Raw genomic sequence first — 21,210 nt, 5'->3', positions numbered from 1 at the left:
CCTCATAGTGCCTGTTCCCCAGCTCCTCAACCAACCCCCCCATCCACTGCCGTCCCAAACACAACCCCCAACCACTCCCATCCCCAGCTCATCCCCCCAAACCCACAGCCACTCCCCAGCTCAGACCTCCAGCCACCCCATCCCCAACCCACACTTCAAAACCCCCAGCCCCCCAGCCCACACGCCCAGCCACCCCATCCCCAACTCACCCCCCCAAACCCACAGCCGCCCCCCAGCTCAGACCCCCAGCCACTCAATCCCCAATCCACACCCCAAAACCCCCAGCCCTCCATCTCATACCCCCAGCCACCCCATCCCCAACTCACACCCCCAGACCTACAGCCACTCCCCAGCTCACACCCCCAGCCACCCCATCCCCAACTCACACCCCCAGACCTACAGCCGCCCCCCAGCTCAGACCCCCAGCCACCTCATCCCCAGCTCACACCCCCAAACCCACAGCCACTACTCAACTCACACCCCCAGGAACTGCCCCAGATCATACCCCAACCGCCCACATCTCCAGTGCGACCCAACCCCTCAGCCACCCCTATCCCCAACATCCAATCCTCCAGTCACCCCATCCCCACATCACACCCCTAAACACAAAGCCACTACCCAACCCCCACCTACCCCCATCCCCAACACACCCAGTCGTCCCCACCCCAACTCCCACATCCACAACCCAAGCTGACTTTAACTCCCTACTCATGGCCCCCAAATCCCTCAGCCGCCTCCCGAACTCACACCCCCAATCCAGCAGCTACCCTGATTCCCAGATACACAAACCCCAACCCTCCAGCCACTCCATTTCCAACTCACACCCCCAAACACACACACCCCTCGCTGCCCTCAACCCCCTACTCTCGACCCCCCAACCCCAAAGCCTCCCCCAATGCCCCACCCCAAGCCCACCGGTAGCCAGATGTCCGGTTTTCGACCGGAACGCCCCAAGGCTCCCTACCCAGCTCCGCGTGGCTCCCGGGAAGCTGCCGGCATCTCCCTCCGGCTCCTAGGTACAGGGGCAGCCATGGGGGCTCTACACACTACCCCTGCCCCCAGCTCAGTCCGCTGCTCCCATTGGCCAGGAACCACAGCCAATGGCAGCTGAGGGGGCGGTGCCTGATGGCATGGGCAGCATGCAGAGCCATGTGGCTGCCCCTGTGCCTAGGAGCCGGAGGGAGATCCCTGCACCCTTTCTGGTGCCCAACCCCCTCCCCCGCCCCAGCCCTAGCCCCAGCCCCCTCCTGCATCCCAAACCCTACATCCCCAGCCCCACCCCAGAGCCTGCAACCCTAGCTGGAGAGCTCAGCCCCTCCTGCACCCCAACCCTCTGCCCCAGCCTCGATCCCCATCCTGCACCCCAAACCCCTCATCCCCAGCCCCACCCAAGAGCTTGCACCCCTAGCTGGAGCTCTCAGACCCTCCTGCACCCCAACCCTCTGCCCCAGCCCCGATCCCCATCCTGCACCCCAAACCCCTCATCCCCAGCCCCACCCAAGAGCCTGCACCCCTAGCTGGAGCTCTCAGCCCCTCCTGCACCCCAACCCTCTGCCCCAGCCCCGATCCCCATCCTGCACCCCAAACCCCTCATCCCCAGCCCCACCCCAGAGCCTGAACCCCTAGCTGGAGCTCTCAGCCCCTCCTGCACCCCAACCCTCTGCCCCAGCCCCGATCCCCATCCTGCACCCCAAACCCCTCATCCCCAGCCCCAGCCAAGAGCCTGCACCCCTAGCTGGAGCCCTCACCCCCCCTTGGGTCGCAACCCTCTGCCCCAGCCCCGATCCCCATCCTGCACCCCAAACCCCTCATCCCCAGCCCCACCCCAGAGCCTGAACCCCTAGCTGGAGCTCTCAGCCCCCCCTGCACCCCAACTCTCTGCCCCAGCCCCGATCCCCATCCTGCACCCCAAACCCCTCAACCCCAGCCCTACCCCAGAGCCTGCACCCCTAGCTGGAGCCCTCACCCCCCCTTGGGTCCCAACCCTCTGCCCCAGCCCCGATCCCCATCCTGCACCCCAAACCCCTCATCCCCAGCCCCACCCCAGAGCCTGCACCCCTAGCTGGAGCTCTCAGCCCCTCCTGCTCCCCAACCCTCTGCCTCAGCCCCGATCCCCATCCTGCACCCCAAACCCCTCATCCCCAGCCCCACCCCAGAGCCTGAACCCCTAGCTGGAGCTTTCAGCCCCCCCTGCACCCCAACCCTCTGCCCCAGCCCCGATCCCCATCCTGCACTCCAAACCCCTCATCCCCAGCCCTACCCCAGAGCCTGCACCCCTAGCTGGAGCTCTCAGCCCCTCCTGCACCCCAACCCTCTGTCCCAGCCCCGATCCCCATCCTGCACCCCAAACCCCTCATCCCCAGCCCCACCCCAGAGCCTGCACCCCTAGCTGGAGCCCTCACCCCCCCTTGGGTCCCAACCCTCGGCCTCAGCCTGGAGTCCCCTCCCGCACCTCAAGCCCCTCATCTCCAGTCCCACCCCAGAGCTCACACCCCCAGCCAGAGCCCTCACCCCCTCCGGCACCCCAATCCCCTGCCTAAGCCCACTAAAAATGAGCAAGTGAGCGAAGAGGGGGAAACGCGAGCGACCTGGGGTGTGCTGCCTCAGAAGGGATGGGGCAAGGGGCAAGGGGCAGGGAAAGGGTGCTGGGTTTTCTGCAAATAGACAGTTGGCACCCCCACCCCGCTCACTGCCCCCATGCCCCCACCCTTGAACCTCCCAGCCCAGCTGGTTGCCATGGCAACAGCATCATGCTCCATAGGAGCTCTGCCTGCCGCTCCCCCAAATCCAGGGCGCTCCCCGGCACTGACCTGAGGGCGGAGCCAGTCCAGTGAGCCATGGCTGGGGGCTGCCCCGCTGTTAGAGGGGCAGGGGGCTGCTCACTGTTTGGCCGACAGTAAGAGCTCAGCAGCCGCACTCCCCTCCGGCCCCCTCCTCTCCCTTGCGGGGGGCTGGTCTGTGCGGTTCCGCACTCCCCCCTGCCCCCCTCCGCTCCCCTGGGTGTCTGGTCTGGGGGGGCTCCACGCTCTCCCAGCCCCCTCCTCTGCCAAGGGGGGGCTGGTCTGTGGGTGAGTGCACTCCCCCTTGGCCCCCACTTGTCCCATGGGGACAGGTCTGTGGGTGACTATGCTTCTCACTGAGCTTGTGACCATAAAGTGTAGGTGCATTGGGGTCCTTGTGCTAATGCTAGTGCAGAGGGGCAGGAAACTGTGCAGTCCACGGGACAGGGTCATTGCTCTTGGCTGGGATGTTCCACAGTTTAGGGCAGTGTCCTCAACCTTTCTAGACCACTGTCCCCTTTTCAGGAGTCTGGTTTGTCTTGCGCACCCCCAAATTTAACCTCACTTAAAAACTGCTTGCTTACAAAATCAGACATAAAAATACCAGTGTCCCAGCCACACCAGTACTGAACAATTGCTTTTACTGTCTCCGTTTTGCCATCTGATTATAAAATAAATAAACTGGAATATAACTCTTGTACGTACATGTAGAGCAGTATAAACATGTCAGTGTTTGTATGAAATTGTAGTTTGTACTGACTTCACTGGTGCTTTTGATGTAGCCTGTTGTACAACTAGGCAAATCTCTGGATGAGTTGGTGTCCTCCCTGGAAGAGCTCTGCCTGCCCCCAGGGGTACACATACCCCCCTGGTTGAGAACCACTGGCTTAGGGGAAGGCTAATGTGTGCCAGTCTGGTTTAAGGTCTGGAAGAGCAGAGGCCCCTCAACCTTCAGGGCAGGCATTGCCAAGGCTGTTTGCAGTCAGACACTGATCGCTGCCTGCTGCTGCAGGCTTGCTCTAAGGAGAGCTTCGGCTGTCAGCTTTTTCTTATCTCCTTTCACAACCCATCAGCCTTGTCTGGCTCAAAGACACATTCATGGATTCCAAGGCCAGAAGGGACTACTGTGATCATCATCTGACCTCCTGTATAACTCCGCCCAGAGACCTGCCCCACAATAATTCTTAGAGTAGATGTTTTAGTAAAACATCCAATCTTGATTTAAACTGGTCCATGCTGGAGAATCCCTGGTAAATTATTGCAATGGTTAATTGCTCTCACCTTTAAAAATTTACCCCTTATTTCCAGTCTCAATTTGTCTAGCTTCAACCTCCAGCCATTGGAGCAGGCTATAAATGTCTCTGCTTGACTGAAGAGCCCAGGATTAAATGTTTGTTTCCTCTGCAGGTACTTATAGATTGTTATCATGTCACCCCCCCCACCCCGAACTGTCTCTGTGTTACGGTAAATAGCGTGAGCTCTTTGGATCGATTGCAAGCTCTGTCATTCCTTAACGTACTAAGGGGTCTTTCATGGCCCAAAATGAGCTCCTCTATACCAGACGCAGCAGATTCAGCCTACCTTCTGGTGGATACATCTGCTTGCTGTACTAGAGGGTGCTAACACTCAGAGCCCTCCCAGAAGTGTGTTTTCAGGGGCTGGGGTGATGGGTTTGTTTGAATGATGAGAGGGAAGGGGAGGTACAGGGACCATGGAAAGAGGGAAAAGACAAGAGCCAAACATTTCAGAAGGTTCTTGCTTCATGAGCAGACATGTGACAGCTCCACTCCAGAGTGTGAGGCTGAGGGGTGTGAACTTGATGGGGAAGCCAGGAAAGGGACCCAGAGCAGATCTTAACTTGAGCAGAGCAGCGGGAGTTTCTTGTCTGCAGGAAAGTGAGATGAGAGGCAAGGGGGCTGAAGTGACCAAGGTGAAATAGGACTCTGGGATGACTTCCAGCCCATGATGGTTTAGGACACAGTGGGACCACCACCAAAACTTTAGGGAGGTCTCGCAATGTACCTTTTTATTCATGGTATAACAAGAGATCTCTGTGACGCTGGCAGACCAGATGCCAGCTCGTGCCAAGGCCCCTAAGCCTCACTGAACACTGACAAATATACAGCTTGAAACCAGTCTGACTCACCCATGTGTTGGTATTGTTAACATAGGTATTAGATTTATTAAAAAATGTGTTTAGACTTTATGAAATGCTGGTAGGCTGCTGCATGTATTAATCTGACTTATAACAGCTGTACCCCATGTTGTAAGGCAATATATAAGTGTTTGTTCTGTAACTATACATGCGTTTGCTCTAAAACTGTTACCCCCCAACTCAGTAGAGAGGCATTACCAAGGGTGAAATACTGGTTTACCACAAGAGGCATCATCTCCTGCCCAACAAAAGAAGGCCCATGGACACCAGACAAGCCATTGTGGAACATCAGTGGACAAAACTCTGTTGATTGCTCCTCCAACACCCATGAGGAAGAGACATGCACAAGCACTTGTCCCATCACCCTTGAAGTCTGAGGGAAAGGAATAAAGATCCCTGACAAGAAGGAATCATATCTCTATACTGCTTGAACTCTGACGGGTGAAGATTTCTAAGCACAAGCAGGGGATCCCCAACTGTTTGGCCTGGGATAGCCCTAAAGGACACTTAGAGCTTGAATATTACAGCTGCTTCTATTACCTTTTGGAATCTAAGATTGTAACACGTTTGTGTCTATATGTTTATCTGCTTTAGCCTTGTAAATAACTCTCACTTCTTTTTTCTTGGTTAATACATCTTTAATTCGTTATAGGATTGGCTACAAGCACTGTCTTTGGCATAGGATCTCAGGTGCAGCTGATCTGCTGTAAGTGACTGGTCCTTTTGGACTGGGAGTAATTTGAATACCATTGTGATTTTTGGTGTAAGGGACCTTCTATCACAAAGGCAGGCTTGTCTGGGTGGCAAGACAGACCCGAGTGCCCAAGGGTACTGTCTGCGACTCCATGTTAAGGCTGTCACAGTCCTTGAGGAGTTCAGACGTGATACTTGGTTGGTGAAATGTGGACACAGAACTCACAGCCAGCTTGGGGTTTGTGCCCTGCTTCTTCACAGTCTGCCCTGAGGTGGTTACTCAGGCTCGTGAGCCACCCTAGGCAGCTTGACAAGCCACACAACGTGTGAACTGCCGAGAGATCTGAGCTTAGTCCATCCAAATTCAATTTCTGTCTCTTTAGCCCCTTCCTCTAACAGGTTGTCTAGTTAAAAGGTACAGAACTCAAATGTCAAATGTGGGGCTTCTTAGAAGGACACTCAGATCCCCCATGATGCTCAGCTCAGCAGCTGACTGGGTTCTGCTGGTCTATTCTTGTCAGAGCAGCTCGGTTAGAAAAGAATGGGCTCGAAAGCTGCAGCCTTCTTTATGTGCAGCCCAGCAGTCCTCAGGAAGAGTGTGAAATTATGTCTGGCCTTTGAAAGAGGAGGGATGGATGATCTTTACAAACCACTGTCAACAAAACCACGTTCCACTGGCCAATGACAAATCCACTCTAGGACCACAATATGAAGGTTGTCAGTGTTAAGGTTCCTGACCGCACCTCCCAGCTACCACCGAGGCAAGCAGAGCAAGCTAGTATGCGTAAGCGAGCAAGCTGTGCATCTGGCTGCACTTCGCGCTAACAAGCTCGACTGGAGAACCGCATCCTCAGGCTGTGCTCAGGATCTGAATGTTTGCGTGCCTGAAAGATACACAGGTGGGGCAGGTACTGCAAGGAGCATCGGCAGGGTGTGAGACCAGGCAGCCATGCAGTGTCTTGTGGTGCAACCTGAAAGAGAGGCATGTTTAGAACATTAGAACAAAAGCATGAGAGTCCATTTGCAGTGCGGTAGTGCCAGGAGGTGGAGATTGGGACCACACTGTACTGTACCAACAAGTCATAAGAAACAGACCTTGCCATTAAAGAGGCAAACGAAGGACTATTATCCCCATTTTATGGATGGGAAACTGAGGCACAGAGAGACCAGCACACTCAGTGCTAGAGCCCAGCACTCCAGAGTCCCATGCTAGAGCCTTACCCACACACCCATCCTCCCTTTCAGAGATGTAGCTTATTCACAGTAACTTCACCAAACTCCCACAAATATAAGTCCCAACTGAATCCCCTGGACAAAACTCTGGCCTCAGTGGCACAATTCCCATTGACTTCGCTAGGGCCGGGACTGCACCCCACTGCGGACACCATGTGGCAGGGATATCCCTGGAGTCCCAGATGGCAGCTGACAGTCTGTAACCGGAGGGGAAAGGAAAGGCTGGGCTATAGCAGGCTGCCGAACTGCTATATGCTCAAGGCTGACACAGAGCCAAAGAAAAGTTCTGGGGCCAGATCCTGGCCCACTGAAGCCCATGAGAGGTTTGACATTGCCCTCAGAGGGCACAGGGTCAGGACCCAGGCTGGCAGCCTCCATACTGGACATTGTCCCCAGACACCAAAGAGGAGCGATTGAGAAGTGACCACAACATCAGTCTCGACTCACGATCTTCTGCCGTAGCAACCAATCCGTGTCCTCTCATGACCCCTCCTTTCATCCTTTCTATGAGGTCACTCTTTTTGGTCATAGCCAATAAACGGCCAGCTCCAGGAGCACCAGCATCTCCCAGCATCTATCACGGGGATGTGGGGGCTTAGCACCATTCTGGATTATATCCACAGCCTCTGATCTGCGCCCCCTGGAGTCAGTGCCAAAGCGCTCACTGAATTCCATGGGAGCTGATGGTTAGACTGGAAGCATCTGGGGGCAGGGCTCTCTGCCATGTTCCCAGAGCCTGGGGTGCTGCAGACAGCCCTAGCTGGTCTCCCTCTCTTTGCACTCCAGAGAGCTTTGCAGCCCCATTACTGAGGTTGTCTGCCCTCCCACCACACAGAAACTGTCACGGTTTGGTGTAACAGGCACATGCTAGCCTCTGGGGAAAATACTGAAACTAACCAGAACGAAATGCACAGAGAATGACTGTTGTAACACACTTGTGCAGCATGTCTGGCATCCCCGCCTCGCGTGGCTGGTCTACCTGGAGGATAACCACCTACTACTGCTGCCTGTTAGTGGAGTTACTCCTTTAGCTCAAGTGGGAGGTGCCTGTGCTTCAGTGCTGGAGATCCCAGATCCAATCTTTCCTAATGCCCCAATGAGTTGGGTTGTCCTGGCTGTTTCTTACAGGATGGCTAGTTTTCAGGTAGTCTCTCTCTATGCCAGCTTGTCCTCTGCTTCATTCAGGAGAGCCAGTTGCCTGCTTTTCTGAAGGTGCACCGATCTTGCTCTTAACTGGACGACAGCTACAGTCTCCTTGGTGCATGGGCTGGACATAGCTTTGCAAATTCCACTGTCACCTTAGAAAATAAGAAAGCCACATGGACATTGTGTGACAAGACTGTGTTTCACAGAATGCTGCTATTCTGACAGGGGGTTGGAACAATTTGTATAGTGGGGTTCTGAGAGCCATTGAACCAAAATGTAAACCCTGTATTTAATGGAATCCACTTCAAGTCCGAGGGTGCTGCAGCATCCCCCTGCACTCGTAGTTCCAGCACTTATTTATTCTGAGATTCCACAGCTGTCAAACCTGCCTCCCAACAGTGGCTAAAATCAGCAGCCACTCAAATATCTTGCCCTGATTAGTTCTGCTGAATCATCCCTGTTATGACAGACTGGTCACAGAAATAGGACTTTACTCATCCCTCATCTGAAACTTACAGTTTTAAGCAAAACTAACAAATAATGAACTGATGAGAATATTTTGCATCAGTAGATCTCCAAGCACTAAATAAAGGTTGGTCAGTATCATCCCATTTTATAGATGGACAAAGAGAGGCAAAGTGACATGCCTGGGACTGCCCAGCAAGTCAGTGGCAGAGCTGCAAACAGAACCCAGAGCCAGGGCTCCAGTAATTAAACAGCCCCTTAGCCTGAGCCAGCTGACATGGGCTGGCTGTGGGTGTTTAATTGCTGGGTAGAAATACTCAGAGAGACCTACAATGTGGCCTCTGTCAACTAGCTCTCAAATAGCAAGGTGTGGCCTGCCCCAACCACGGCTCCCAGCATGCAGTGCTCCTGTAAGCAGAAGGTTGCTCTGGCCGTGGAGGAGCATGCTGGGACCTGGTATTGCAGCAGGATGGCTTCCTGAAGTGGATCTGAGAGACCTGAGGAGGAGTCACTGCACCTTGATTCTGCACCTCTTTTCTGAGCTCGTCCCGCAGTGGCGAGGGCTGGGCGGGAGTGGAGGAGTCCACCATCCTGCGCCGTCTCTGCAGGATGGACTGCAGCTGGTTGTCGTTGATCTTCTGGCTGTGTTCACTCCAGCTCTGTTTTCTGACCGGCCTTTTCATTGTGCCCTGACGAGAGAAACCGGCTCACCTTAGCGGATGGCTCAGCCACTGAGAAGCACAGTTCCCACCCACCCAGTGGCTGCGTGTGCAGTCATCTCAGTTCACATTCAGAGATGCCCTGGGACTGAGCCTTCAGTTGCTTAGAGGGGCTGAACTTCCCAGCAGGGCTGCGTGGACCAGCAGTGAGCTTTGAACCTAGGGCTAGAGCTTGGCAAGGAACAAGCTTTGCGGTTTGGTGGCAGTTAAAAAAAAATTGGTATGGATGGAACCGAATCTGACATTTTGCAAAATTTTCAGCAAATGTTTCAGGTTTGTGGCAGAGAGGGGATTTGAACCTGCATGCCCCATGCGAGTTTGCTAACCACTAAGTTAGAGGCTGGGTCTCCATGTGCATGTAAAAGCAGCAAAGAGTCCTGTGGCGCCTTATAGACTAACAGACGTTTTGGAGCATGAGCTTTCGTGGGTGAATACCCACTTCCTCAGATGCATGTAGTGGAAATTTCCAGGGGCAGGTATATATATGCTAGCAAGCAAGCTAGAGATAACGAGGTCAGTTCAATCAGGGAGGATGAGGTCCTGTTCCAGCAGTTGAGGTGTGAAAACCAAGAGAGGAGAAACTGGTTCTGTAGTTGGCAAGCCATTCACAGTCTTTGTTCAATCCTGAGCTGATGGTGTCAAATTTGCAGATGAACTGGAGCTCAGCAGTTTCTCTTTGAAGTCTGATCCTGAAGTTTTTTTGCTGCAGGATGACCACCTTAAGGTCTGCTATAGTGTGGCCAGGGAGGTTGAAGTGCTCTCCTACAGGTTTTTGTATATTGCCATTCCTAATGTCTGATTTGTGTCCATTTATCCTTTTCCGTAGAGAAAAATGTGCGTGTAGGGGCTGCATGACCTCCTCTTCCTTCTCTGACTGTTTTGGGCATGGCTGAAACTATTTATGTCACATTTGAGAATAGTTTCCAGTCACCCAAAGCTACATTTTTCTTCAAATTAACTATTTGTCCAAAACCAAAAAAATGTCCCCTGCTCAGACCTCAACCCCTTGAGCTGACGGAGACGCTCCACTGCGGTTGGGGGTGGAGGGCATATCTACACTACAATCTTAAGTTGACCTAGGTCAACTTCCAGCCTAATTGCTGTGGTGGCTGATGTCCACAGTAACCTCCTGCTGGTGGGGCGCGTCCTCACCAGGAACACGTCCACTGACTGAGGAGGGGCAGTGTGGGGTGCTGAGCGCCAGGGCTCTCCACTCCAGGCAGATCCCCTCTAGGAGCCCAGCTGCCGCGTGGGGCCTCTCGTCTCCAGTGGGGAAATCTGCCCCTGGAGGCTGGTCAGCTGCTGTGTTCCCAGGAGGGAGTTGGGAGCCCGGGGGTCAGCAAGGTTCCCAGTGGAGAGCCCGGGTGGCAGCCTGGCTTGCAGTGGAGACCCGGCAGCAGCTGTCTGGGGAGCTGGGAGCTGGCTTTCTTAGCAATTTTGGAGCCACGAAGTTGACAAGACAGCTAATAGTGGTATAAGTAATGCAGAGTCTACACAGACACTGCGTCATTCTAACGACACCAACACAAGCCCTGCACCGCTCCTCGAGGTGGAGTTCTATGCTGGTGTAGTAGGGAACTTACATCGGCAGGAGCAGGGCTGTAGCGTAGACACTGACGTAGTTAGGTTGACATAAGCTGCCTTATGTCAAGCTAACTCTGCAGTGTAGCCCAACGCAGCAATAGCAGGCTATTATCCAGCTGCAAAATCGGTAAGCGACACATGGTAACTGTGATTAGCTTTCAAGCCAGAAAACACCCCCACATACAACTCTCAGTACGTCTAGCGAGACAGGTTCACAGGCTGTCGAAGAGGAGCCCGGGTCAAGGTCAAAGCTCAGTGGATGGCACTACGGACTCTGCTGTCAATCTGATTCTGTGGATTTTCCAAACCCAGGAAAATGAAGTGATGGCAAAATTGTACAGCTTGCTTTCTTTCCCCCCTCCCAACACGTGAACAGGGCAGGGATCATGCAGTAAACAGCTGCATGTTTCAGGTCCTCCCAGCGTGAGCCGTTCAATATCCATTCATACAGCGTACTGGGGAAACATCAAACCTTCCAAAGCGGAGAGACACTTTTATTTTTAATTTAATTTTTTTTAAAAAGGGGAGGGGGGAATTGAAACTCACATCAAGAGCTTCCAAGGCAGGGGGGGGAGGGAAGTTCATTTACAACAAAAAAAGGCTCCCTAATTTGCACACACTTAGAGCACAGCTTCAAGGCCCTGTGTTGCGCAGCCGGGGTAGGAGGGTCAAGGCATGTGAGTAAAGTTAAAAATCAGGCTCTCTACACGGAGTGAGCGCATTATAAGGGCCCAGAGGAAAAAGGAGCAAGGAAGAGGGATGAAGGAGGAGCTGCTTAAGCGTCATGCACATCCTGCTACTCAGTAAGGGAACGGCTCCGTCCTGGAGTAGCTTGATGAAGGCACATTCCTGCAGGATGGGGGGCTACCCTGCATGCCCCACTGTGCTCAGCTTTCTGCACCTATCCCATCCTGGGTGCAAATGTAAAGGGTTCTCCTAGGCACTGGTGCCTTTCTGCACAGCAAGCTGAGGGCTAAAGTTGCTTACCAGGATCCCTTGCAGCTCCATCACAGTGCTCTTGCGTTTGCTGGCTGCTGTTGCGTGATCCTGAGAGGGGAGATCTCTTGAGAGAGGATTCTGCTTTCCCCCACCCCAGCACAGACACACCCAGTGCTCATATCCCAATGGCCCAGGGTCCTTCACCTAGCTCCTGAGGCTGCCAAACAAGCTGGCCAGCTAGGGCTGGCATTCAGTGACATGGACACCCTTCCCCTGGAAAACCACCCCCTCACATCACATTGGCAGTTATCAGCTGGTAAAGAGCCTTGGCATCTATCCGCCCCGTGCCGAAGTCAGACTGGTGTGCCAGAGGGGAAAGGTTCCACAGCCCGTTCCCCAAGCCCGGGCCGGCTGGATCTGGGGCCCTACAGATGAAAGGCCCTGTCCCATCCCTTTATTTCCCTCCCGGAGCCAGCCAACTGCCCCGTGAACCCATGGCTGGATTGGAACCAAGGCGAGAGGCCCAATACCCCCCTCCTTGACTCCCCTGCCTCAGCCATCCCCGTGACACTGGCTATTACAAGCACCGCTGATATCAGGGGGCTGCACTCCCCGGATGCCAGGGACTAAAGCCTCCCTTCCTACACCCCAGTGCCACTGTTTACCTGGGACAATGCAGCCCCATCCTTCTTTGCTGGTCTCAGGGCAACCCCGCTCTTGATCCTGGCCATCATTTCCTCCACTGCTCGAGCTTTTACGTCATCGGTAGCAGGTTCGCCTGCAGGCACAGGAAGAATGAAGCTCGGTATTATTTGTATTTCTGCAGTACCTGGGAGTCCCAGTCATGACCCAGGCCCCCGGTGCGCTAGGTGCTGTACAAACACAGAACAAAAAGATGGTACCTGCCCCAAAGAGCCGACATTCTAAATATAAGACAAGAGACAACAGACGGAGACAGACAAGGAAACCATGAGACAGCACAAGGAAACCATGAGACAGCACTGGTCAATACGACGGGCAGTGGTCTCTGCACTTCAGCGGCCTGGCCATTGCCCTGTGTTTTATAGGCAGCATGGCAAAGGAGAGTTCTAACAGTGGATGATGAGGTGACTTCATGGAGGTTTATGGGGAGTGCATCTCAAGAATGTGAAGAGTGAAGGATCAAGGAAAATAAAATGGAGCCCATTTTTAAATCTTGCTCTATGTCCAACAGCAATGGAGGTGGTTCAGAGCCCCACTAGGAGGTCTGTGATCCTGCTGAGAGGCACAGACTGGCCATATGACATTGCAGGAACACAGGAACCAAAGGGACATTGGATGAAACTGGGCAGTGGCACAGCCAGAACTAGCAAAGGAAATATTTGTTCACACAATGTGTAATTAACCTGTGGAACTCACTGCCACAGGATGCCATTGAGGTCAAGAGTTTATTAAAAGTCAGAGAGGGGGCTGGTTGGTTCTATGGATAATAAAGTTGGAAGGGATATTAAATGTTATATTTCAGGCCTTAAGCTGATCTCAGTTAGAGCCAGGATGAGACCTAGTGTGTGGGGTGAAGGCAAGCAGATTATTCCACATCTGTACTGTGGGTTTTACACCCTCCTCTGAAGATTTGGTGCTGGTGCCTGTCAGAGACAGGATCCTGAGTGAGATGGGCCATAGAGCTGATCCACTCTGGCAGTTCCAATGTAACGGTTTGTCCTTCTAGCGTGTCTCTCATCTGAGGATCTCCAAGCACGTCACACACACCAGCCTCACAACCTTCCCTCAGAATGACACAGGCATTGTCAGCCCTCTTTTATCTGGGGGAAGCTGAGAGTGGGAGGGACTTAGCCAAGGACACACAGCAAGCCAATGGCAGAACTCCTGGATCTGAGCTTTAAGCACAATCCCAGTCGCTCTTGTATAGCCAGGGGCGGCTCCAGGCACCAGCACGCCAAGCGCATGCTTGGAGCGGCAAGCCACTGGGGGCGCTCTGCTGGTCGCCGCAAGGGCGGCAGGCAGGCTGCCTTCGGTGGCTTGCCTGTGGAGGATCCGCTGGTCCCGCAGCTTTGGCAGACCTCCTGACGAAGCCGCAGGGCCAGCGGACCCTCCGCAGGCACGCCGCCGAAGGCAGCCTGCCTGCTGTACTTGGGGCGGCAAAATGCCTAGAGCTGCCCCTGTGTATAGCTGCGTATTCTGGTAGCCTCTCTGCGCTTCAGCAGGAGAACTTGAAGGCTCCCTTCCACACTGGTTTAGTTCCCCCATGGATCTGTATCTATCTCTGGTACTTATCTGATTTAGTTGGGATTGGTCCTGCTTTGAGCAGGGGATTGGACTGGATGACCTCCTGAGGTCCCTTCCAACCCTGATATTCTATGATTCTATGATCTGCCGCCCCTCCCCAAGTATCTGAGCACCTCACAATCTTAATGTACTTATTCTCACAACCCATATTACAGGTAGGGAAACTGAGGCACAAAGAGACTAAGGCCCAATGGTTAAAATCAATGAGAGTGAGGTGCCTAAATACCTTGGAGGATCTGGGCCTCAGTGACGTGGCCATGGTCACACAGGGCATCAAACCTCAGCCTCAGGCTAGCACCATAACCACTAGACCACCTTGCCCATTCAGCAGCTGTGACCAGCTTGGCCCTGTTCAGTACATTCACTCCAGCACTCAAGCATCACTGAAATGGGCCAAGCCAGTGACACGCTGTATTCCTGCAGCAGCAGGCTGGTTTCAGCCTGAAGTCCAGGAGCCCTCCAGAGAGGCAGCCTGGATGATAAACTGCCTCGACCCCCATCACCTCCCCCTCCGTGCGGCGAGAGCAGTGCCCAGGGGGATGAGAACACTTGAAAGCGCCGTGCCCCCGCGCCAGCGGAGCGCCATGGGATTCGGTGTTAGTGCCGCGAGGGATGCCTCTCAAGTCAAGGTCAAGCAGCTGTCCGGGCTGGCTTACTGGGTTTCTGTTGCCGCATTCCCTTCCTTTGCTTGATCACCAAAAGAGGACTGGAAAGAAGAGAGAAATATGAATCCGTTGCCATGGAGAGCACCCCGGGCCTCACCCGGCCCCACTCCGCTCCTCTGCCTCCATCCCAACCCCACCATCCTCTCCCAGCCCTCCAGCCCTCAATGTCCCCCCCAGCTCCCTGAAGCCCCCTGAGCAACACAGAGGAACCAGGGAGGGAGAGTCTCTCCAGAAAAATCCCTCAAAGGACTGAGTTAACCCTAGTGTCTGCTGTCTGTCCAGGTCGTTATATGGCCCCATCACCACAGAGCAGAGGGTGTCCCATAGCACTTCAAAGATGGCAACATTTTGTTTTTCTTTTCTGGCCCCTAGCTCAGGTCGGGTTTGACACTCAGGACAGGGTTCAAAGCCTGTGAATTGAGAGGAAATTGGCACACGAAGCCCCCCCCCGGGTGGGAGCATGTCACAGATGAGGCCCCAGCTGGTGTTTTCTAGGACTCTCAGCCGCAGTCCTGGGTTTCTAAGGGGTGTCAGGCCCCTCCTGCAGCCCAGGAGTGGAGGTGCTGGAGGGCTGCTGGGAGAGTGGAAGCCAATGGAGGGTGCTTAGGAGTAACCCAGCGCTGCAGGAGGAGGAGGAGGCAAGGGAGCACTTGCGCGTCCCTGGATCTTCCAGCCGATGGATAGGCCATGGCTCGCTGGAGGAGAGTCCCAGGCCCCCACAATTACAGCTCCCAGACTGACTCCAGTATGACCAATCCCCTGCCAGAGCCCTGCGCCCTGATACACTGACCCACCAGAAGCCCAACACCCTACCCGACCTATGCCAGGCTTTCCAAATGCCCCAGTCCTTGGCCAGAACCCCTCATCCTCAACACATCCCTGGCACCCCCTGCCAGAGCCCCAGACTCCCCCTACCTGTCCAGACCTCCACACCACCTATATCCCCCATTTTCCCCACTAAAGTCCATGTCCCTGGTGCTCCCTTCAGAGCCCCTTCACAACTGCCCCTTGGCAAGACCCCCACATCCTCTGATGCCCCGAGAGAGCCCTCCATCCAACCATCCTCTTCCAGCCCTCCAGCCTTCCATGCCCCCCAGCTCCCTAGAGTGCCCACAATGCTCCCCTTGGCCTGGATCTCTGCACTCCACCCCCAGACGGTCAATGCCCCTGCCAGGACGCCGTATGCCCTTTGTCCCCCCACCCAGTAACTCCATGTCTCCCCTGTCGGCAGGCACAGAATCGTGCAGGGGAGAAGCGTGAATGTACAGGGAAGCTGTGTGGGACCCGAGGCTGGGAGAGCAGTAGATAGGGCTGGGGGCAGATGTAAATTGCATTTAGTGCTGGTTACAGCCCTAGAGGAAGACCCCTCCCGCCCCAGCAATCTGTAGCAGGGCAGGCCCCCCCCACTTACCTATGTACAAGGGGGCTGGGGTCCCTAATCAACCAAGGGGGAGACCCATCTCTGTGGTCCAGTCTACCCTTGACTACCCACGTAGAGAGTAACTGAGCTGAGACCCAGCAAACTTGTTTCACACAAGCCACCTGACATCAGAACTTCCAGTGGCTGCTGACCTGACGGAGCCAGGCAGCATGAAGGTAAGAGGCTGTACAATTCCTTATCCCCCTGGGCTCCCCATTTATCCCTGAGGCATTCACAGCAAGGTTTCTCACCCCATGGCTCGTGACTCAAAATTGGGTTGCCAGAATGTGTCAAAGAAGGGGGGTGGGCCCTGTCTGGGGACCCCGGGAGTGTGTTGCAGAGCCTGCCTTGTCTTCACCCTGCAGAGGCAGCTCCTGTGGCTCCAATGGGCTGGCTGGGCTCCCCTGCCCGCTCTGGGTGTTGCGACCCAGAGCATGAGGTTGCAGCACAGCTCAGGTTTGGCCCAGACGCCCCCCTGTCATGGTGATGCAGGCTGGCCGGGCCAAACCGGAGCAAGTGGCACCGCGGCCCCATGCGCTGGGCTGCAATGCCACTCTGGCTGGTCCTCGGCGGGGGGCTGGACCAAACCCGCAGCGCCAGGCGGTCGCAAGGCCTGGAGTGGGGAGTCTTGCAGGACAGGAGCCGCGGCTATGGGAGGCCAGGGGTACTTATTAGCACTTTACATTAACCCGTATGCTGTATATCATGGGTAAGATGCAGTTACTAACCCAGGTGGCTTTTGCACTAAAGCTATCGAATGGCTCCCGAAAAGCCATCCAGGGTTACCCATGGGTCCTGAGTAGAGAAAGGCTGAGAACCGCCGGTTTGCAGAAAACACTGGCACAGGCATATGCCATGCATGGACTAGGCATGTGCCATGTCCCCCCCCAAGTGGCTGGGCTCTGACTGACAGCCAGCTGCTGAAACCCTGCTAGAGGAATGACTTCCTTAGGGCCAGCGGTCTCTGTAGGGGAAGGTCTGGGTGTGGGTGGTACTTACTCCATGGGGGCGGAAGATGCTGGCAGTGGCAGAGGAGGTGGGGGTGGTGGGGGTGGGGGAGGAGCCACTTCTGGCGAAGCGGGTTCAGAAGGCGGGGCTTCAGCCCTCTCCAATTTCTCTTCTAGCACCGCCACTGAAAGGGAATGCAGGTAGGAATACGGTCAGCACGTGGTGGGGCCACAGATCCTGGGCTAGATGGCCCAGTGGTCTGACCCAATAGGCTGTTCTTATGTCTCCCCCCTCGCCGAGATGCTGGCCTGTGGAGAACCGGCCTTGGACAGCTGGCTGGTCACACGATGATGGCTCCTCCGTTCTCTTCCCAGCTGCTAATTTGCATTAAAAAATACACCACATCTGTTCGGGGCCGAGAGTGAGGGCTGGACGGAGCTGACGCGACTGTACATGAGAAGGGAGGTGGGGGGCCATGGAATGGCAGGGGCAGGGGAAGCAGGGCTGGGCGATGGGAGGGGACGGGAGGGGAGGCTGTGGGGGGGTCGAGCTAAGAAAGAGATCAGCCCAAGTCACCCCCTGCAATCGGATCCGCATGCCCCTAAAGCCTGGAGAGGTTTGTAATCCAGCTCCAGTGCTGGGGTCTCGTCCGCACAAGGGGCTGAAGCCCCATCTCTGGGGCTCTGCACGGCCTTAGACGTGGAGGCCAGGGGAGGGTCTGAGGTTCTGAACTGCATCGCTGGAGTCCAGCAGCTGTAACGTCCCCTGTAACACCAGGCCCACTCACGAGAGGATGGAGAGACCCTCGGCATGGATGGCTCTTGTACAGCCAGCCCCCTCGCCAGGAGTGTCCGTCAGATCCCACCAGGGAGCAAGGGGGGGCTGGGTGCTAATCGCCAGGTGGAGGGGCCAGCACAGGAGCAGTGAGGAGAGCATGTACCTTTCCCTTCCAACACCATGTTCCTCTCCTCTGCCTGGTGCAGCTTCTCCCCCAGCTGCAGCTTCTCTGCTTCGGCTGCAGCCAGGACTGCTCGCACGGCACCCAGCTCCTCCTGGCTCCCCTCTAGCTGCTCTTCCAGACCCTTCACCTGAGGGCAGAAGAGAAGAGGAGTGCAGGGGGCAGCAGGGTTGGGAAGAGCTGGCCTTGTCCCAGTCCAGGAGTCCCCCAGTCATCCACCTGAGAGACACGCTGTTCTCCCTGGCCATCCCCCCAGGGAGCCACACCAGCACCAGGGCATGTGCCTGTGGCCATGGCCTGGCTGCTTGGCGAGAGGTCACTCAGGACACCCATGGGGTTGCCTGGAACATACAATATTACACGTTCCATCTATCTGTGTGGTTTGTTCTAGGACCACACAGGGAGGGGGCAGCCAAGCAGGGGTGACCTGAGCATATGCAGGAGTGGGGCTCTTAGCCTGGATTGCCCCATTGAGCAGGACATATGGGACCACTCCAGCGTCATTAGCTTGGCAGTTTTCCCTGCGACCAGGCTGAGCTTGAGAGTCTGGCTTGGCCCAGGGAGGATCTGAGTGGGAAAGACTGGAGCCAAGAACTTTACGGGATGTGGGGGATAAACAGCCAGTCTCCAGACACCGTGGCAGAGGGGGAGGCAGGGACTCCTGCGGAGCAGGCTGAACCCCAATGCCCATAGCTGAGAACGTCTGGGATAAGCTAGGCCTCCCTGTGTGTGTCTATGTTGCACACTAAGCCGGGCTCTGACTCAGGTTTGGGCCCAAGCCCCACTTCTGTCCACACACACCTCAGTCTGATTTGGGTCAGCGAGCACCCGGGACCCTGCTCCTAGGACCTTGCTGGGGTGGGTGGGTCAGAGCCCAGATCCTGCTGGCTGCTGTGACTCGGATCCAGGCCCTGTCATTTTGCAGGGCCTTTTGCAGACCTGAGTCAGGAGGCGCGCGCAGTGCAGTGTGGATGAGTTAGCACGGCTGTGAAGTCTGGCTCCGGCCACTGCATACCCAGGTTTACAATGCAGCGTGGACGCTCAGCAATGCCAAGTCACAATCCCGGGTCCCCCAGACCTGGATTCACAGTGCAGTGCAGACCCCCCCACCCCCCGTCTCTGGGTGACAGAGACGTGGGCTGACTCTTCTGCTGAGCTGTGTCCATTCAGCAGCACTTGGGGGAACAGGCTGTTGGGTCTCCGTAGTCCCTGCTGGTGGCAGCTCCGAAGGGCAGACTCCCAGGGCCAGATCCCCTGGGACCTGCTGGGCAGTCACGGGGTCACACAGGGCTGGAGCCAAGGGACTCGGCCTGAGAGTGGGAGAAGGGCAGGACTCCACCCTGGGGCAGGTGGCAGCCTGGGGCCTGACCCTGGGAGGTGGGGGGAGCACTCAGAGAGAAGGGTTTGAGGTGCAGCTAGCCCTGACCCCCGCCCTGGGAGCCACAGGGCTCCAGAAGGGAAGAGGGAGGGGCTGACAAGCAGCCCTACTCCTGGGTGTCGGGACCTCCCAAGCTGCAGCGGGATACTCCTCATAGACTCATAGGCTCATAGGTCAGAAGGGACCAATATGATCATCTAGTCTGACCTCCTGCACAAGGCGGGCCACAGAACCCTACCCATCCACTTTTATAACAACCCCTAACCCAGGACTGAGTTATTGAAATCCTCAAAATTGGTTTGAAGACCTCAAGCTGCAGAGAATCCACCAGCAAGCGACCCATGCCCCACGCTGCAGGGGAATGCGAAAAACCTCCAGAGCCCCTGCCAATCCGCCCTGGAGGAAAATTCCTTCCCGACCCCAAATATGGCGATCAGCTAAACCCTGAGCATGTGGGCAAGACTCACCAGCCAGCACCCAAGAAGGCCTAGGCCTTTCAGAGAGCAGCTGGGGTCTCCAGGGAGGGGGCAGCTCATGGCCAGACACCCCCCTCTATGCCACCACCACTATGGAGCCGCAAGCAGCTGGGTGTCACGGGCCCATACAAAGGTCTCTGCTGCTCTATAGGGAGGGGCCATGGGGAGCCCCACAGCTCAGTAAGCAGATACGGGGCACAGGTGGGGAGGGAGTTGATGATCCAGGAGAATGCCGGGGTTAGCCCAGGCTGTCCCTGGTTACCGAGACAGTCTCTAACCTTTTTCTGGTGCTCCCGCTTGGCTTCCTCCAGCATCCCAGTCAGGCTGGCCACCTCGTTCAGGTCCTGAAGCAGCTGGGCGTTGGGGCCCACATTCTGGAGCAGGATCATGCTCTGCCTGTTGGCTTCCTTCTGCTTCACCAGCATCTGCGCCAAAGAGATTGAGGTGGGTTCAGTCAAGGGCTCGTGGGTACCGTATCCGCCGTTGAACTCAGCCCGCTGGCAGAGTGACCCAGCCGTCCTTCAACGCCTGCATCGACGCCGCTGTTCCCACGGCCCCTCCCAGCTCTGCCCCCCAGGGACGTCTGGCGTCACAGCACGCGAGGTGACTCTGCTGCTTTTGGAACGGAGCAGTCACCAGGCGCCGTTCCCAGCTCTGCCACTGACCAGCCGGGTGACCCTGGGCAAGTCTCTTCTCCTCTCCGGGGCTCGCTCTGCATCTGTAAGGTGCTTCCATTGGGAAGCACTTGGAGAGGAACGCGTGGAAGGTGCTGGGCCCCGCGGCCCATTCCAGGCAATAGGAGGCTTCCGCTAACTTCAGTGCACACTGGGCCAGGCACTTGGAGAGGCAGGAATTTGTACTTTTACTCCTGTTAGCCCTAGGGCAGGGAGTCGGGGCCTATCTTCGTTAGCCCTGCCCGGCCAGCCCGGCTATGGGGCAGGGAACCGGGGCTGTCTCTGTCAGTCCGGCCCGGCCAGCTTGGCTCCAGGCGAGAGAGACAAGGCCTATCTCCGTTAGCCCTTCCGGGCCAGCCCGGCTGTGGGGCAGGGAACCGGGGCTGTCTCTGTTAGTCCCGCCCGGCCAGCTTGGCTCCAGGCGAGAGAGCTGGGGCCTGTCTCCGTCAGCCCCGCTAGGCCAGCTTGAGCAGGGAGTGGAGCCCAGGGCTGGGATAGCAGGGGGCTGCAGGACTGGACTGAGGGGCATGAGCCCCGCTGGAGAGAGGGGTGAAGGAGGTGAGCCTAGGACCGAGATAGCAGGAGGGCTGCAGGACAGGACTGAGGGGGATCAGCCCCGCTGGGGATGGAGGTTGAGGAGGTGAGCCTAGAACCGAGACAGCAGGAGGGCTGCAGGACAGGACTGAGGGGG

At 56.1% G+C, this 21,210-nt stretch overlaps 1 protein-coding gene across 1 annotated transcript in view; it reads right to left on the bottom strand.

Annotated features, from left to right (window-relative positions):
* Nucleotides 1-5,599: 5,599 nt before the first annotated feature.
* The window catches only part of LOC115652009 (shootin-1-like), a 49,023-nt gene continuing 33,412 nt past the window's right edge, over nucleotides 5,600-21,210 (bottom strand). The window contains exons 9-17 of the mRNA XM_030563445.1: nucleotides 20,124-20,270; nucleotides 17,974-18,121; nucleotides 17,085-17,217; nucleotides 14,657-14,706; nucleotides 12,380-12,492; nucleotides 11,763-11,822; nucleotides 8,990-9,161; nucleotides 7,988-8,159; nucleotides 5,600-6,599 (exon numbers count right to left, since the gene is read on the bottom strand). Coding sequence (XP_030419305.1) covers nucleotides 8,017-8,159; nucleotides 8,990-9,161; nucleotides 11,763-11,822; nucleotides 12,380-12,492; nucleotides 14,657-14,706; nucleotides 17,085-17,217; nucleotides 17,974-18,121; nucleotides 20,124-20,270 — 966 coding nt within the window. The 3' untranslated portion in view covers nucleotides 5,600-6,599; nucleotides 7,988-8,016. The remainder of the gene's footprint in view (nucleotides 6,600-7,987; nucleotides 8,160-8,989; nucleotides 9,162-11,762; nucleotides 11,823-12,379; nucleotides 12,493-14,656; nucleotides 14,707-17,084; nucleotides 17,218-17,973; nucleotides 18,122-20,123; nucleotides 20,271-21,210) is intronic.

Source organism: Gopherus evgoodei, chromosome 5 (genome assembly GCF_007399415.2).
Source record: "Gopherus evgoodei ecotype Sinaloan lineage chromosome 5, rGopEvg1_v1.p, whole genome shotgun sequence".
Lineage (NCBI taxonomy): Eukaryota > Metazoa > Chordata > Testudines > Testudinidae > Gopherus > Gopherus evgoodei.
The sequence above is the reverse complement of the archived record's forward strand: the minus strand, read 5'-3'. Positions and strand labels throughout refer to the sequence as shown.